Source organism: Sturnira hondurensis, unplaced genomic scaffold (assembly GCF_014824575.4).
Source record: "Sturnira hondurensis isolate 20B ecotype Veracruz unplaced genomic scaffold, ASM1482457v3 Scaffold0004474, whole genome shotgun sequence".
NCBI lineage: Eukaryota > Metazoa > Chordata > Mammalia > Chiroptera > Phyllostomidae > Sturnira > Sturnira hondurensis.
This window is the reverse complement of record NW_028077105.1, coordinates 13,920,716-13,940,307: the sequence shown is the minus strand read 5'-3', so window position 1 is coordinate 13,940,307 and position 19,592 is coordinate 13,920,716. Positions and strand designations below refer to the sequence as shown.

Here is a 19,592-nt window from a genome sequence, read left to right as displayed (position 1 = left end):
AGAGGAAACAACTATAATAGCCCAATAAGTTAAAGACTCAAATGTTCAATTTTTAAAACTTCTGGTAGAAGATACAGATGGTTATTTTGGGGATTTGTGTAGGCTGTTTGATTAAATAAGACACAAAACACATTGACTATAAAATAAAGCATTGATAAATTTAGAAACACTAAAAGAAAAGTTTGGCCATCAGAAGCTACATCAAAGAAAGTGAAAGTTACAGACGTGCAGAAGATATTCATGACACCCACACTCTGAAATAGTTAAGATAAATAATACATAATAAGGAAACCACTACCTATATAAAAATGAGCAAAAGACAAACAGACATTTCATGGAAGAAGAAACAACAGGCCAATCAACACATGAAGAGATGTTCACCTCACTAGTGGTTAAGAAAATATAAATCAAAACAAGTTTAACTATCAGTTTACATGCTTTTGATTGGCCAACATTAAAAAACCTGTCAATACTGTGTTGGGGAAGATGTGGATCCACTGGTGGATGCCCATATGGGCAAATCCAATTTGGAAAACAATTTGACATGATTGTCTAAGCCTATGACCCAGCAATTACAATTCAAGCTACGTACGAAAAAAAAATCTCCCCCAAATACAACAAAAATATTGCAGATGTAAATGTTAATTTCCAAGATATTATATAATGGTGTAAAACATTTTATAAAGATAACTACACTAATATATGTTTTAGGGAAACATATACATACATTTAAGCTACATAGAGCAAGGAATTAATAAACAGGAGATTTAGGAAGATGAGTATTTTGATGGAAAGAGGCAGAAACATGGATGTAGAAAAACTATTGGGTTGTTGTCAAAGTCTTAGGCTTGGTTTTGGGTGAAAGGTTTACATGTGTTTATTTATTATATTAATGAAAACAATTACTTATGTAACTTACCAAGTAAATTAAAATTGGCCATGTAGAGACAAATGATAAGACTGTGGCATTACTCAAGGAGTATAAACAAACTTTGTGTCCCAGATAATAACCAGATTGGATCAGAATTTTCTCTTAGAGAAGGACCTAAATTTGGCTGGGAAATACTTTGGTAATTAACAGTGTAGTCATGGATTGGCAGATGTCAAGGAAGTAAAAGAGGTGGCTAATATCATCCCAAGAAATTGAATTAAAAATGTTAATGTACATGGAAAAAAAAGAAATGAATAGGAATTTCATTGTAGAAAAAAATGGGGAAAAGAGTGAGGATGTTATACAATTCAAACGCATTTTTTGCCATGTACGCTTTGACTTCTCAAAACTTTAGGAAAATGTGCCGAATTTGCAAATGTGTCCTTTCAGTTATTTTCTCTATGTTTCTCNATAAGATTATGGCATTACTCAAGGAGTATAAACAAACTTTGTGTCCCAGATAATAACCAGATTGGATCAGAATTTTCTCTTAGAGAAGGACCTAAATTTGGCTGGGAAATACTTTGGTAATTAACAGTGTAGTCATGTATTGGCAGATGTCAAGGAAGTAAAAGAGGTGGCTAATGTCATCCCAAGAAATTGAATGTCACCCCAAGAATTCAATTGAAATTGAATATCTTCTACCAGAAGTTTTAAAAATGTTAATGTACATGGAAAAAAAAGAAATGAATAGGAATTTCATTGTAGAAAAAAATGGGGAAAAGAGTGAGGATGTTATACAATTCAAACACATTTTTTGCCATGTACACTTTGACTTCTCAAAACTTTAGGAAAATGTGCCGAATTTGCAAATGTGTCCTTTCAGTTATTTTCTCTATGTTTCTCATCTGTCTGACACACTGCAAATCATGGTGAACACCTGAGGGTTACAAGGCCATACCCTGAAATTTCGATGGCTCCCAGCAACAGGAACCTGGAAGTGACTCATGAGAACTCATCTCAGGAAATTTGAAGAATTCATCACAATGATATGGACTTCCATAGGACATGAAAAGGCTTTCCAAATAATGCTATCTATCCACCTTCGGTTTTCTTTTAAAGATTACAGATTAGGGATAGCAGCATATAATCCTCAAGATTTAATAGTCTTTCAACATTTCTGCTTTTTATAATTTATAGATTATATTTATAAGAAAAATTATAACATTTAATTTATACAGTTATATTCTTTTCTAAGCTGTATTTGTAAAAATACATCAATACACCAAATGTATTATTATATGTTTTACATAGAATCATTTCACTCTTCAATAACAAACTCTTATGTGTACCAAAAGGCAGAATATATACATACATATATATATATATATATATATATATTTATATATATATATATATTTGGTGAGTGCATTTAAGTTGCATAAATACCTTAATTTACTATAATTTCTCCATGGAATCATTCATATTTATGTCACAAATGTTATTTTTAAAACAATACATATTTCTAAATTGATAGGAAAGTAAAAAAAAAGTGTTAAATTCATGAGATTCTGGCATTTTTAACAATCTCAAATGGAGTCTCACACTTCACCAGATTGATGGGTAGTAACATTTGTAAAGTTACTTCTATGTGTGTGAAACCAACAATAAAATAATATAATGATAATAATGAATGCAATAGATATTTCCATCTTAAAATGTTGCTTTGAAATAAAAAAAGGAATTTACACCTCAAATTTATTTCATTTTAATTTTATATCATTAGCATTCACATATGCTTATAACACTATGATTTCAATAGGCATGGGTGCAAAATACCATAAATCTCAATGGCTCATTTATAATTTGTTGTGATGTTATTTGTCACAGTATATCAAGAGCTACTCCAATAAGTTATCTGGAAAATACATGTTGCAAAGACTTAAAGTTTTGTTTCTTTTATAAATGAGTGTGAAAATATCTTCTTCATTTGAAGGTGCAGGTTGACCCATATGCTCTCTGAGATAAGACTTTTCAACATCTTCAGAAATGTCTCAATATAAATCGAAAGAGTGCTGATTAAATTTATCAATCTTGGAAATTTGTATTATGATTTAGGATATACGCTACTGCAATACAGAACTTTATATGTTAGGTTGTTTTTATACACTTTATCCTTAGAGTAATTGGGTCATGTTTCTTCTTTGGTACGTACCATATAATGCGTCATCATCATCATCATTATTATTTTAACTTTATTTTTATTATGTACATTATTACAGATGTCCACCCATTTCTCTTCCTTGTGCTTGCCTCCACCTAGCCCTCACCCCCATCCCTTTCCTCAGGCCGTCACCACACTGTTGTCTCCGTTTATGGGTGGTGGTTATCATATTCACCTAACACATTATTTGCAATGTGGAGGCATCCTTGGTATGAATTGCACACCATTTCTGGAATCATGGGTAGGGGCAGAGAACTAGCCACATTACTAGTCTTTTATACTTATTTTGTATTTAAGCATTGAAGAAATATTAGAATGCATATTTACTCATATGATTCTGGCGCACTGAAATATACTACTTATTTTATAATTCACAAGTCATTAAATGCATTAGCATACATAGAATTTTAACCTAAGATTTTATTTTTTACTGCAATGCCCAGCCTTACCTAAGATTACCTCTATCAAAATCTCTTGGAAAACCTTAAAATGCGTCATGAATCTCCCCATTTGATTCTAATGATCATTCAGTATTAGGAAATACTACTGTGGAATACTTCCAGACATGCAAAATCTCTATTTTTAAAAACGAATTCTGCCTTATTAAAAATGACCTGATTAAACTATATTCAATCATCTCTGAGTAGTGGATTGGGTGTGATACATTGACTCACCTGACCTCTGTTTCCACTGCCTTCTGTGGTCCTCTCTGGTTTGCAGATAGAGGAAAACATTTCCCAAACTCCTATACCTACACTTGATTTAGGTACTGCCTGTCACGTGCACTTGTGCAAGACTTGAATTCAGAATTCAGTTAAGTGGTGAGACAAAGGGGACCCCAGACACCCACTTTGCTGTTGAGATCTGGCCTGTTGGGAACAAGAAAAATAGTCTCAGCCCCAAGGGGCCTGCGTCCCTAGCAAACATCCTGTAAGTTGATTGCCATCTGTTTAGTTTCAAATTTTTCCTTTCAGTTGAGGCAGACCCCACCCTGTTCCCACGCGCGGGCTCTGTAAGCCAAGAGCTAACCGCCACATCTGCTGCTGTGCAACGCTTGTTTGCTTGCTTGCCCCTCTATAAGGACTTAGCTGTAAGCGTTGTACTCGACTCTCGTTTGCAGCCCTTGCGGGCACTGTGTCTCTGGACACTTTGAGAGTTCGCCCCTGCGCAGGTCAATAAAGTTCGCCTCAACTTGACCAATAAAGTAACATCTTTGAAACCCTGAAAGTCTCCGACATTTGTTCTCGCGGTTGGTGGATGCAACATGGCCCATGTGGCATGGCCCTAGAATCAGTATTTCTGAGTGAAGCCCCGCCATTCCTGAATGACGATTAAACCAGGGTATTTCTGGAGCCAGCAGGAGGTAAAGAGCTTCCTGATGCCTCAGCTTCGAAACTGTAGTAGAAATCACGGTTTCCTTCCCAGGCCAGTTTCTGCGGTGTGGTTGTGTATGGGAGTGTTCCCAAAAGCTCAGCTCAGCGTAAAACCTGGCCCTTTGACCCTTCTAATAATTTTCTAAGCATTGAATTCTCTATATTTTGCCTGGTTTCTAAAATAGCCACAGTGGCTGCTTTAATCTTCAACTAATCCCAGATTAATACTTTCCTTCTTTGCTACTCATCTGGCAATCATTACACAAAGTAATGATTTATTTTGGCACTTCACATGCAGAGTTAACAGAGATCTTCAAAGATTTTAAAACCTTCGGCAAAAGAAAATCTTATAAAGGTTTTATTTACAAATGACAATAATCTTATATGAAGAGACTGGCAAGTCCATTGAAAGACCATTTTCCATGCATACTCACTCATTGGCACCAGGTTTCTACACATGCCATGTCCTGAAGGCTTCCTACTCTCACATTTAATAAATGAATCATGTACTTGGATGTTTTCTTAGGTTACCCTATGAGCTTTTACTTCAAAGAAAAAAATCCTGAAAACAATGAGCCTCAATTTTCTTCTAAAATTAACATGACAGATATGAGGAAGAATTTTGGATATCCTTCCCAGGAAATTACATACTATATGTTGCAAAGAGATAGAAACTTAGAAAAGACCATATGTACAATAGTTCAAATTCCTACTCTGTTTGAAATTCTCTGATTCCTTGTGTTCACTCTATACATTGCTTCATACCATTAACATTCATTGAACAAACACTGTGCTAGACAATGCAGTTAAAGCACAATGGAGAATAAAAATATGAATGCTAAAATAGATGCTACAGGAAGCTCATGTTCCAATGGGGGAGAAGGATATTAAATAATTGATCACAAGGCTACTGAATTAAAATTACAGTATGCTCAAAGAGACAGAAATAAAACCAGGTGGTGACATGGTCAAGGACTTCCTCTACGTTTCATACCCAAGAAAATACGAAGAGTGGCCTACTTAGCTAATGGGAAGTAAAAGGAGGAAAACCTGCAGACAATAGGAAACAATGAGGACATAGGAAAATAGTCAATACTTTGTTCGATTGTCTTTACTAGCTTTTCATGTCCAGTAGAGAAGCACCACACTTCTTTTGAAGAGCGTGCCACACCTGGAGGCGTATCTTTTCTCTGGTCTACTTCACATTTTAAAAAGTGCAATAATATAAAAATTTCACAACATCAAGGGACATACAATAAACAATTTTCATACCTTCTCTCTCATCCATTATGCAAATCACATTAACCCCCCTTTGAAGGTTGGAATCTTCACTCCTGGCACCTAAAGCTGGTTTAGCTGGTTGGTGGTTTGGTGTATGGGGGAGATAATGATAAGTGTGCTGTGACAGACAGCTGAGCCCCTAGGTAACTTTGTCCCACTGTTTCAGAAAAGGGGGCTGTCTGATCTCATCTGTTGCCTATCACGAGGCAGTTTACAATCATATTGTGCAATGACGTTTCCAACTGCAGAAATATTCCGTTGCCATTTTTATTGTGTGATCAAGTACAATAAAGAACCTTAAGGCAAGCACTTTGACTGTCATTTTACCTCTCTTGGATATCTTATAAGAAATAGTGTTGTGGCCTTGTTTGGCTTAGTTTCCTCAAGAGCAGTGGTAAAAATCGATTTGTAACCTCTGTTTTCTTAAGAAGGAAAAATTGTCATAAAGCAGATGTCAGGAGATTCAGCCCCATATGGAAATTTTGTTGAGATTTCCCAAAGCAACTTCTCCTTATTTATTCCTTTTATTTCACTGTTAAAAAATAGTTACAGTGGATTATTTAGAGTCCACATTGCCTGAGAAAGGGGTCGATCTGTCACAATCTTTCCTTTTTCAAACCTGTAGATATATTTGTGTTAAAAAAGCCACAACAAAATCATGCCTTGCACCTAAGTTAGGGAAAATTGGAAAAAAATCTATTGGTTTAATTCTTNAACAATGAGGACATAGGAAAATAGTCAATACTTTGTTCGATTGTCTTTACTAGCTTTTCATGTCCAGTAGAGAAGCACCACACTTCTTTTGAAGAGCGTGCCACACCTGGAGGCGTATCTTTTCTCTGGTCTACTTCACATTTTAAAAAGTGCAATAATATAAAAATTTCACAACATCAAGGGACATACAATAAACAATTTTCATACCTTCTCTCTCATCCATTATGCAAATCACATTAAACCCCCTTTGAAGGTTGGAATCTTCACTCCTGGCACCTAAAGCTGGTTTAGCTGGTTGGTGGTTTGGTGTATGGGGGAGATAATGATAAGTGTGCTGTGACAGACAGCTGAGCCCCTAGGTAACTTTGTCCCACTGTTTCAGAAAAGGGGGCTGTCTGATCTCATCTGTTGCCTATCACGAGGCAGTTTACAATCATATTGTGCAATGACGTTTCCAACTGCAGAAATATTCCGTTGCCATTTTTATTGTGTGATCGAGTACAATAAAGAACCTTAAGGCAAGCACTTTGAGTGTCATTTTACCTCTCTCGGATATCTTATAAGAAATAGTGTTGTGGCCTTTGTTTGGCTTTAGTTTCCTCAAGAGCAGTGGTAACAATCAATTCGTAACCTCTGTTTTCTTAAGAAGGAAAAACTGTGGTAAAGCAGTTGTCCGGAGATTCAGCCCCATACGGAAATTTTGCTGAGATTTCCCAAAGCAACTTCTCCTTATTTATTCCTTTTATTTCACTGTTAAAAATATTTACAGTGGATTATTTAGAGTCCACATTGCCTGAGAAAGGGGTCGATCTGTCACAATCTTTCCTTTTTCAAACCTGTAGATATATTTGTGTTTAAAAAGCCACAACAAAATCATGCCTTGCTCCTAAGTTAGGGAAAATTGGAAAAAAATCTATTAGTTTAATTCTTCTTAGTGTAAAACAGTATTATCTCTATTACTTCAATTTTTCTCTTATTGAAATCTTTAATAATCAGAGCAAATGACTTACTATGTGAAAATGACCATTCTTAGGTATAAATCTATTGATTACATAATGATCAAAATAGTAAGGTTAAATGTGTCAGTTCGGAGAATTACAAAATAGTTAAGTGGCTTTTCCTACAATTTTTTAAAAGATTTTATTTATTTATCTTTAGAGGGGAAGGAAAGGAGAGAAGGAGAGAAATATCAATGTATGGTTACCTCTTGTGCATCCCCTGCCAGGAACTGGCCTGCAACCCAGTCATGTGCCCTGACTGGGAATCGAACTGCAATCCTTTGGTTCGAAGGCCCGCACTCAGTCCACTGAGCTACATCAGCCAGGCCCTTTTCCTACAATTTCTATGCTAGAAATCTATAGCAATATTTTATTCCAGTTATTACTAAACATACAACAACAAGCACATCTCTGAATTGCTGGGCTTTTATATTTCATATAAAGTATGAAAGGATCAGAATTATAGAAATATATACTTTAAGTTAGAATAAATATATCATCAGCTGATATTCCTTATCTAAAGAGTAGAAGGAATAAATGATTATGAATGAGTATTTCAGCACCACAATCTATAAGGAGCTGAGATGAAGATATCTATTACATGGGTCATGCCCTTGCTGATCTTACAGTTTCGGACTATGACAACATGAATGATATGACAACATGAATGATTTTGTATTATGTTTTAGAATAATACTTTAAAAGTCTAGATTTTAAGTGTTTTATACTAAATAAGACATATAAGAATATTCTGATGTAACAAATTAAATTGCTCTGAGAACCTCTACCATAAAGCATGGATTACATAAATGAACTAAGTAGTCATCTAGATTGCAAAAAAAAAGAGATTTTATGAAAGTTCATGGCTTTAGGGACTTGGTTCAAAGGCTCAAATAATGCCACAGGGTGTGAATAGTTTTCTTCTGGTTTTTCACGGTGGCCTCCAGCGTTATCAGACTCATGTCAGCGTAACACCAAGTCCAACCTAGCCCCAAACCCAGGTTTAGGGTATTTCAGGCACTGACTGGAAACCCTGGATTCCAGACCAGCTCCTGCTCGCTCCACATCTGTGTTACTGCTCAGTCCTACAGGCAGCCTATCAGAACAAGTGAAGGAATGAGCTTTGAGACCTGGCTGGTTGTCAGCATCCTTTGAACGATTGTTTTTATTGGTTAGACATATGGCATGTGAACCTCTGCTTGGCTTCTTACTTCAAGTCTTTCACATGCGAGGGGCAGGCCTGGGTTATACAATAGTAGGAATTTTGCTCTTCAACCTGAGAGCAAAACAGCTCTTCAGCCGTTTGGAATTTAAGAAGGAGATTGCTGAGATAAAATACAGATTTTAAAAAATACCTTTACTATAGTATACTGACATAAATTAGTTCCACATATTTAATGTGTATAACTGATAAATTTTGACACACTAATGAAAGTATTATCACAATTGAAGAAAGGAAAAGAAAATAATTTTTGAAGAACACATATTCAACAAATGGCTTTTATCTAAAATGTATGAAGGACTCTTAAAATTCAGTAAGCTGAAAAATAACCCAATTGAAAATGAACAAACTATCTAAACCATCATTTCACCAAAGAAGATATGTAAATATCAGAGAAGTACTTGAAACGATGCTCGACACCAGGAAGATGCGCCAGGACATTAGGCACCGACATTAGGCACCAGGAAGATGCTGGTTTCTATTTTACAAAGTCACTCAAAGCTGTGCAGTGAAGGACTGGGGATCCTGGGTGGCTGCAGAAAGAACAGGTAAGAGGTTATTGTCATAGGACTAGTGAAACAGAGTGGTTGCTGGAGTTCAGATGGTGGGTGGTTGTGGGGATAGGGAGAGAATGACAAGTTAGGGAAATATTCAGGAAGCAAAATAGATAGGCCTTGACATTGACTTTGATTTCAGAGGGTAATGTGTTAGAAATAATTTGACGTTTTCTGGTTTTTGCCGTTGAGTGGATCATGGTCCCACTCAGAAACACGGGGGAGCCAGGAGGAAGATTAGGCGTGGGGAAAGATTGAGTTTATGTTCAATGAGCGCCTTAGAGGTGCCTCTGAGACACCGAAGTTAAACCACGGAGCTGGCAGTTGGAGTAAGGTGGGTCCTGAGCTCTGACTCCTAGCTGGAAACTGAAAGGCAGCGTGGATGAAGTTTCAATGCAAAGGAAGAGAAGAGCAGGGATTGCCAAAGCAGATTCCCCTGTTCTGTAAACAAGAAGGGAACATGCTTTTCCTACATGGCGGACACTAGAAAAGCAGGAAGACCCTCTTGGTGAAAAGGAGGTTCAGAGACCTCCTTTAAATACTCTGCTTGAAACTCATTAGGCCTTTTGTCAGTCTGGGGTACCTTGAGCCAGGACGAAGTGAAGTCAAAGATCTTCAAAGTGTCACTGCTCCTCCACTTCCTAACCTCCCCCATTGCTAACTCCCAGCTAATATGTAGATTGCATTTATGTAGTTGTAGCTTTGGAAAATCCAAAAATAGACCTTTTTGGAAAAAAGCTCTATTGGGCAAGTTATTTAAAATTTTACTAAATAATCGGTCTGGTTTCCCCGACATGGAACATATAATACGTAGAAAGAAGAAAAAAACCATTCTTCTTTATTTTTATACCTTGTTAGTGAATCATAACCATACTCTTCCTTAGGTCCCCTTTCCATCTTAGTCTGCTTCTCACATTCTTAGAAAGAACAATGGGGTCTTTAAATTCACTCTGTGTTGGAAAGAGGCCAAAATTAGTGTCCCATTGATAGTCAGAATAGCCTTCTAGCTGTACAATCTAGGAAAGACATTTAAATCCCCCCCCCCCCCCCGCTTCTTTTTCTAGTTTGGCACATCCTAGCTTGTATTCTACTTTTCCTGTAAATATGAGAGAAAATGAAAGACACCATTCAGCCTTCTTTGAAAAGTCTGGCATTTCAGTGGTTTTCTTTAAGGGGGGTCCTCTTTTGTGGAACCAGCCTTGCCACTAACGGAAATCAATCTGAATGTCCCATTGTTTATCTTTTTTCTTTCCTCACAGTCTGAAATTGCCTTTGCCAAGTTTTCGAGCGGAACCTGAAAGACCCCCTCTCATTTTCCTGTTCATTCTCTGCATCCAGCTGCATTGAATCCTCGCAGAGCTTTCTCAGGCAGAAGGGCTGCAGTGTGAGTACTGGGAGGACCTCGACCTACTCCGCTAACCCAGTGGCCTGAGCCAATCACAAAGAGGATTGGAACCTCACTTGAGCCTCCCCCCCCCCCATCCCTCCCCCTGCAACAGCCTCCTGGAAAGGGCACTGGAGGGGTGAGTGTGTTTGCAATTTAAGACCTTGGCTTTCTGCCCGCCCCTTTTCCAAATAAGAAGGCTGGAGCTGCTCCGAAGTGCAAAGGGGTCTTCTGAATTGCAATAGGATTCAGAAATCCTCGCTCCTGTCCTTATTCTGTTTTCAAGGCTAACGAGAAAGAGAAAGGGTAAGGATGGTGGAAGTTTTCTGTGCTACCTGGAAGCTATCGGACAGTCAGAACTTTGATGAGTACATGAAGGCTCTAGGTGGGTAAAAATCAGATGTCCTCTTCCTAACTTACGGCTTCAGATACTTGCATATTTCTTTTGCACTCATTAGATTGGCAAGTGACAAAGACAGATTACACTGTCATAATCGGATGCTAGGCTGTGCGTTTCCCAGGGAATGGATTTTTAAGGTGCCAGTTGCCTGCTTCCTTGACCAGGGCCAAATAATGGTGCATCTAATGGTGTGTAGTGGATGGGAAGCTTCTGTGCCTTTGTCGTTTTCTCTTCAGCATCTGCTCATTTGGCGTCTGTGTATTATTATAGCTCAGTAGATGTATTGAGTGATCAATGAGCTAAACATGCTCTAACAAAACTTAGACTTTAGGATCTGGATTCCAAAGTAGGAAAGCAGTTTTCTGCTTCTTGAGCTATTTTGGAAGTTGCTGCTGACTGTATGGCTTCCCTTTGCTCTCTCAGGTGTGGGCTTTGCCACTAGGCAGGTGGGAAATGTGACGAAACCAACAGTGATCATCAGTCAGGAGGGGGATAAAGTGGTGATCAGGACTCAGAGCACATTCAAGAACACAGAGATTAGTTTCCGTCTGGGAGAAGAATTTGATGAAACCACTGCAGATGACAGAAACTGTAAGGTAAGGAGCCACTTTGCCAGGTGAGGATACGGGGAGTGAATTAAAAAAAGAGAGATTCCAGATGCTACTTTCTTTTTTAGATGTTGGGAAATGGAGCGTGTTCTCAGTTATTTTGTGTCCTTCCTAGAGAAGGACATCAGGGCTAATTTTGGATTCTAGCACGTATAGGTTGTGTTCTGAACTACAGGTACTTGCTGTAGTTCAAAACACCAATCTATGTTTACCACATGTTTTCACATTGTATATCAAACCTGTTTTTCAAAATAGCGTTTGTTTGAAAGAATAATTGCATTTTATTTAACCTTTCGGATTGCCTCAGATTGACTAAATAGTTTGCCTCACGCTAAGGCTTTGCTTAAAGGAGAAGGGTTGCTAGAACCCTGGTTCATCGTTTTTACTGCTTATGTGAAGTTTTTCTCACAGAGGACATGGCACCGATGTGCTAATTAGTTTTTCACAATTTTGCAACTCTTTCAAAAATCACTGCATTTGAATATCATATCAGAAAGTGGATTGGTAACTATTTTTATGTTCTGCATGTTGTTGTTCTCAGTCTGTTATTCGCCTAGATGGAGACAAACTCATTCATGTGCAGAAATGGGATGGCAAGGAAACGACTTTTGTCAGAGAAATTAAGGACGGCAAAATGGTCATGGTAAGTAATCACAATTCTCTCCCTTCATCCCTTCCCCCTTTTCTAATCTCCTTCCCTCTCCCTCCCTCCCCTCTCTCACCCCCCCTTTCCTTCCCTCCCTCCCCCTTCACTCTTCCCTCCCCCCTTCTCTAATAACATTAAATCATTAGCAGGGTTCTTTAGCCATGTGTAAAAGAGAAGAAATAAACATATCCTAGCTAATTCTTTTCTCAACTGTGCTCCTTTAACTATAGAAAAAGATAAAAATTCTTAGTGTAGTTTAAAAAAAATGATGCCATTGATTTACCTAACTTGTGTTAAAAGAATTTTTGCAGAATCACTGCAAATGCTTAATCTTCAAATAAAATCTAAATATAAAACTATCATGAAAATATATAAAGATTGATATACCTATAAGAATATCAACCTTAATGGATATCAGAAAAAAACTACTTTATAACTCCTGTAATAAACAAGAGATCTTCAAACATTTTATAGTTTAATTTATAAAGGCTATATATCTTGATCTCTTGAAGATCAAGAGATCTTCAAACATTTTATATTTTAATATATAAAGGCTTTAATGTATAAAGGCTATTTCTTTTTTAAAAGAAAAAATTACTTTGTAACTCCTGTAATACACAAGAGATCTTCAAACATTTTATAGTTTAATTTATAAACGCTATAATTTATATAAGTTCAGTGCAGATAATTTAGAATAAAACACAAAAGTGCAACAAATGTAAAAGTGTTAAAGTCCTCTCTAATTGATCCTCAGAGAGAACCATCTTGGTGTTACTTCCAGTCTTTCTTTTAATGTACAAAGTACCTTTCACACATAGCTATTCAAAACGGGTAGTCACGTAAAAATTATAAAATAGAAAAGAATTAAAAATTATTTCTCTAATAATATGTAACATCATAAATTGGGAAAAATAATGTCTTAATCTAGCATCCCAGATACCTTTGTGCGTGTGTATGTGAACTGAGCAATGGTATTTTGACGACACTGGATAGTCAATATGGCATTTTGCCCTTTTTTCTTTTTGAGGAGTGAGGTTGCTTTACATATTCCTTCTCGGATAAGCGCAGGAGACTTTTTGTGTGTTTGTTATTTAAGAAAATTGGCTGTTATTTACTCTCTTTCCCCTTACCTGCAAATCAGAGGTGCTCTAGCCTGGGAAATGGGGTTTTCATATTCCCACTTCTTTTCTTGGGGGGAAGTAGGGAAGCAGGGGCCCAGGTGTTTGTTCATGTTAACAAATATTTGCCCACATTTCCCCTCAAGGATTATCAAAAGAAGGGATTCACCTCTGAAAAACTCAATCTGAATTTTCCTTTCTGCTTTTACCTTCGTTTTCCCCCTGATACAGAAAAGTGACTAGTTCAGCTTTGGCTGGATGGCTGTGATCAGGGAATTTTGAGTTCAAAAAAGGAGACTAAGCATCTCGTTTTGGACAATAAATAAGGACACACTCCTGAAATTCACATTAATACGTGAAAATAATGAACATTTAAAAAAACCTAAATTTTGTAAGGAAGTTTTATAGCAATTCTTCAAGTTGGGTTTGACTTAGGAACCCATGCACCTTCCACATTGGACCCACCGAACCGCCAAGGTTCACGTAAGATGAAGCAGGGCAGCTGATGGCCGCCAGCGCTGTGGGGACATTTGTGCATTCGCCTCTTCCTGCTGATTTTGGAACAAACATCATTTGTCCCAATAATTTGGATCTTCTAGAGCCTCTTTGAAAGTTCTCTGGGTCATGAATTGAAAACTGTTATGAAAACCTACTAAAATTTCACTCATTTTCATAGCAGATAGCAAACTTGTTCCAATTACTCTGATAACCTAAGGCAAAAGGAATTCTTTTGACCTGAATCTAGCTAATCTCAGTTTTTGTTTCATTTTCCTTTTACAGGCATGAACTGTATATACATGTTATTTACTCAATACGTACAAGGGTTTTATTTCATTTTGTTTGAAGAAATGAAGAGCGTGTGCAGCATTTATTGCTTGTAAATGTCATTCTTTTGCGTAATAGTTAAATTATATATATGATACTCTTTAAAAATGTCAGCTCCTGATGTTCCTATCTAAAATGATGTGGTTATCTTTTGAATTTTTCAGACTCTTACCTTTGGTGATGTAGTTGCTGTTCGCCTCTATGAGAAGGCATAGACACGGTCTTGATCTGGGCCTGGAGACGCCGTACAGTTTCTCTGTGGCTCAGGCCTTGGCACTCTTGCTACTACAGCACAGCTGACCGCGAACTAGAGGGTTACCCTTGGTGTGGAGGTAGACCGTGGCGCTTTAAACACTTGTTTAAAAAACTTGTTCCTTTAAGCAACTAGTGCAATTTGATCTACAAATTTATCGTGTTGTATAGTTTGCATTAAGAATTTAAGTCACACCTTTAAAATAAAAAAAGAACACATTATATCATTTCTATTAGAGTGTAAATCGAATTGGAATAAAAATCTAATCGTACCCCTGAGAGATTTTGTTGTTGTTTTTAATATCACTAATCTGTCTGGGTATTATATATTGGAGTTTTAGATCAAGTTGCCTTTCCATGGCATAAAGGAAGGCCAGAAAAGTTAGCACTTTGTTTAAAATACTAATTTAAAACAATAAGCAGAGGCCTAGGGAAATGTGGATACGCCACGGGTTTGTTTGAGACTCCCACAGAGAGTCGTGATGGTTAAATACATTTGGCTGGGGTGCAAAGAGGAATTGTTGCGGGGGAGTTGGGTTCACAGTGACCTCTTGCTGTTACAAACAGGCAGCCCGAAGCAAAATGATATATAGGAAAATGTCTTCTTAAAGGGTAAGTATAATCAAAATATACAATCGAAATGTCATATAATTCAAATTTTTATTGAAAAGGGAATAGTAAAAGGGAGTGAATTTTATCTTGGATTACAAAGATGTGTTTCCAGACAAGTACAGTGTGCTGGACTAAGTCAGTAAGAATGCTAAAATGGAGTGGGCAGAGTGGGCATGAAGGCATTTACCCTTGGCTTTGTGTGGGAGCTATTGTAACTGAGTTGACCAAAATAAAGAAAGTAAATGTCTGCAACCAGCTGTGCTTGGCATTTGTAAAGTACAAACAAACATTATTTCACATCTCATCCTTTACCAAGTGCTTTTTATACATTTTCTCAAACGCACAATGTAAAGCAGGTGAAGTAGATAATATTCCTACTTTTCCAATGAGGAAACTGAAGATTAGATTTCCACGTCCAAGTTCTCCCGACTAGTGAATATATCAAGAACTGGAAACTTTGAAAAATTCTCCTTTATTTTGTCTCAAAAATTAATATTTTATTTTTTTCTGAAACAAAAATGCAGAATTTTATATTTCATGGTCACACTCTAGAAAAGCTTTTCTCTGTTAGCCTCTGGGGGTGCAGAGTGGGAGAAAGGGTAAATATTCTGCAGGACAAATGCACAATATTAATTTTCAATCAACCCAGGGAGTTCAATAAGTTTCTACAAGTTAATTCAAGGTCCAATTAACTTGCAGATATAAGTATGAGGAAACTTCCTTTAACGTACACGATTTACCACTATGATATTATGACTTGACTGTTGTAGTAAATGAAGAGTAGAAAAATCCAAAGTGCAGCTATGGGATTTAACATTTGAATGTACACTTGTTACTGAATGTCGAGATAAAATTGTCTGGCTCAAGTTGCCATTCCTAAACTAGAGTGTACCTTTGTCTTTTTTAACACAGGACTTTACTGGTGGTAACCTGCAACACACGTTTGAAGAGAAAATGTGACGTATTGGGAGTTGGGGGTAACCATGACACCCGGCCCCACACCCTTAGCTTTGTCTTTGAAAGTGTGAGCATTAAGTGTGAGCATTAAGTGTGAGCATTAAGGTGGCCATTGCTCCAGTCGCTCTGACAGCCTTCACTTCACGGGTGCTGCTCCCGGGAAACTGCTTTCCCTGGTGATTCTAGCCTGTGCTCTGGGAAAAGCACAGATTCTGGCTTATCCTTAACAATACAAGGCCAAGAATGGGGAATTCAGCTTCAGGTCTGTATAATTAGGCCAAATAACATCCTTCTGGCATTTATTTCTGTAACAACTTTCTCTCAGAGTGAAGAATGGAAAGGTTTCTGGGTGGTCTAAATAGAAATGAAGTTACACTGGGCTAAAATATGAAGAGTTTCAGTGATGCACCAAAAGCATTTTTTTTCTGGGAATATAATCAGCGGATATTCTTGCCTCCTAAACGTTTTACAGAGCCCTTGAACGTAATTTTTCTTCAAGCCACATTTTATGTCATGTTGTAACCTGTCAATGTACTAACTTTTCTGGTTTGCCCTTTAAAAAAAAAGTTGACCAAAATGGAAAAATGTTCAAGCCCAAAGACAATTTGACCAAGAGGAGCTGGAAGAATGTATCTTAAGCCAAGATCCCAAATATGGAAACTGGGCTAAAGGCTACACTGCAAAGTCCAACTGTTACAGAACACACACACACAGGGCCAAGGGAGGGTACAATATACTAGTACCCAAAGTACCTCCCACTAGGTTCGATTGTCCGTCGCCATAGGAAAGACGTCTCTCAATGCCAGAAATTTGTGAAAAGGAAAGGGAAAGTTTATTTAAAGCTATACAGACTTAAAGTGACCTAATGTCTTCATTAAAATATCAAAGTCTTTGGATACCCATAGATGCCCACAGTGCTTCCTTCTCCCCCTGCCCTAATATGGGGTACTGTAACTCAGGTAAAGAAGTAGGTGTCCATGATTCAGGTTGTGAGCACCATCAGTTGTATTGCTGTCCAGGCAGGATCTCTAATTACTCCAAAGCCATGTGGCACCTTCTCATGGCCTACTGGCAAGAGTTCTTTCACCCTTTTTCCAGGCAAAGTCTCTCCTGCTTTTCAGGCCACATGGCCAAAGGGGGCACCCCAAAGCCACCTGGTCCTCTTCTACCAAAGCTGAAGGGGGTCCCCACTCTGGCCAAAACTGTACGGTCCTTTTTTTCTTCGCCAAAGCTGTGGGGATCCCCACTCTGGCAAAGCCACGTGGTTCTCCATCCCAAAGGCTGCCGTCTCTGGGTTTAAATCCCCAAGCCAATCTTCCTCGGTACCCCCATTTCCAGCTCCTCTTACAATCAGTTATACCTGCCAGCATTCCTGTATTATTTCAAGTTTACTGAGCTGCCATCATGAGTCGGGGGGGGGTGTGGCCCCATGTCATGGAGCCAGTCTTGTCCAAGCTCTCACGCAGGTGCTGTAACCTGGGGGACCTGCCCCCAATTATATCATGGGGGGAAGTCCCTTTCCATCCCCCCTGGCTCAGAGCATGGCCACAGTTATTTAACATATCTATGCAACCAGTTAAAGGTTATAGATGTTAAATGACCATGCCATGGATTAGCTGCAAAGCTGTTGCTGTACAAAACAGCTCTGCATGTTCCTGCTCCATGTGTCCCTTCCCCCAACTCACACTTGTTGGGGGGAAGGGGTGAGGATATCTTATATGTCTTTCTAATATTTCCTAGACACCTTAAATTCTGGACCCCATTCCAAATCCCTATTTGGGCCCTCCGTCTTGGTTGCACCCTGTATCACAACCACGGAAACTTGACAAGGAGTAAGCAGCAGCTTCTTCCTCTTACTGGTCTCTCTCAGCCAATACATATCCTCATAACAAAATACACCTACACCCAGAACATAGAGACCTACAAATATCTAAGGATGAGATTGTACCCAGAGATATTGAGGCACTGTGCTTCTTACAGAGCAGGAATGATACAGGGTGCAGCCAAGAGGGGGGCCCCAAAAAGGGATTTGGAATGGGGTCCAGAACTCAAGGTGTATAGGGATATCGGAGAGACAAACAAGATGTCCTCACCTCTTCCCCAACAAGTGTGAGTTGGGGGAAGGGACACATGCAGCAGGAACATGCAGGGCTGTTTTGTACAGCCACAGCCTTGCAGCTAATCCCTGGCATGGCCGTTTAACATATCTATAGCCTTCGGAGGGTCACTTGGATATGTTAAATGGCTGTGGCCAGGCTTGGAGCTAGGAAAATGAAGTCACTTCCTCCACCAAGATGTAACTGGGGGGCAGGTCCCCCGAATTACAGTTTCTGCATGGGAGCTTGGAGAAGATTGGCTCCAGGACATGGGGCCATACCTGCCCAGACTCACGATGGCAGTCCAGTAAACTTGTAATAATACAGAAATGCTGGCAAGTGTAACTGATTGGGGGAGGAGTCGGAAATGGGGCTATAAAGGAGGACTGGCGTGGGGATTTAAATGCAGATGTGGCAGCCATTGGAGAGAGAAGCATGCAGTTTTAGCAGAGTGAGGACCCCCTCTTGCCCAGGTGAAAGAGAACCACATGCTTTTGGCCAGAATTGGGACTCCTGAAGCTATGTGGGAGAGAATCACCATGTAGCGTTAGCAGGGAGAGCCATACAGTTTTGGCAGAGTGACCAACCCCCTCTTGCCCAGGTGAAGGAGAACCACGTGGCTTTGCCAGACTGGGGATCCCTGCAGCCAGGTGAAGAAGAAAGCCACACGTTTTTGGTGGAGTGCAGACCCCTGCAGCTTTGGTAGAAGAGGCCCATGTAGCTATGGGGTGCTCCCTTTGGCCGTGTGACCTGGGAAATAGGAGAGACTTTACCTGGAAAAATGGGTTAAAAGAACTCTTGCCAGTGAACTATGAAAAGGTGCCATATGACTTTGGATTAATTAGGGATCCTGCCTGGACCATGACACAACTGACGGTACCAGTGGTCTGGAAAAATGGAAGTGTGCTCTTTTCCTGACTTACAGTACCTGGAGTTAGGAAAGGGGGGTGAAGGGAGCTGTGTGTGTGTGTGTGTGTGTGTGTGTGTGCGCACGCACGCATGGGTGGATATCCTAAAGGACTTTGATATTTTAATGATATTTTATATTTGGTCTGTATAGCATTAAATAAACATTCCTTTCCTTTTCACAAATCTCTGGCATTGAGAGATGCCTTTCCAATTGGCGACGGACGATCGATCGGGCCCAGTAAGTGGTCCAGACAATATTAGTATACCATCCTCTGGAGTCCAGTCCCCGGTGTATCTGTTCGGTAACAGTTTTTGGTGTTCGTGGGTGGGACAAATATTGCCCCCCTGGACCTCTGTTCTGTAACAGGTATAAAGAAAAGCAAAAGAAAATAGAGTAGAAGGGAGAATGGTATTTCTACTCATTCATTTCAATACATTGTCCTTTCTCAAGTATTTCTTGGGTTTCAAAATGTGTAAGCTGTACTTTACACTTTCTTAAGAACTATTTCACAATCGATTTATCCGCGACTTATGGAAAAATGAAAATT

General features: G+C 38.8%; 1 protein-coding gene across 1 annotated transcript; it reads left to right on the top strand.

The window, feature by feature from the left end:
• Positions 1-10,766: 10,766 nt before the first annotated feature.
• FABP7 (fatty acid binding protein 7) lies at positions 10,767-14,749 on the top strand. The gene is made up of 4 exons (XM_037045835.1): positions 10,767-11,006; positions 11,445-11,617; positions 12,171-12,272; positions 14,383-14,749. The coding sequence occupies exons 1-4, from the start codon at positions 10,934-10,936 to the stop codon at positions 14,431-14,433; spliced, it is 399 nt and encodes a 132-aa protein (XP_036901730.1). The 5' UTR covers positions 10,767-10,933; the 3' UTR covers positions 14,434-14,749.
• The last annotated feature ends 4,843 nt before the right edge of the window (positions 14,750-19,592 follow it).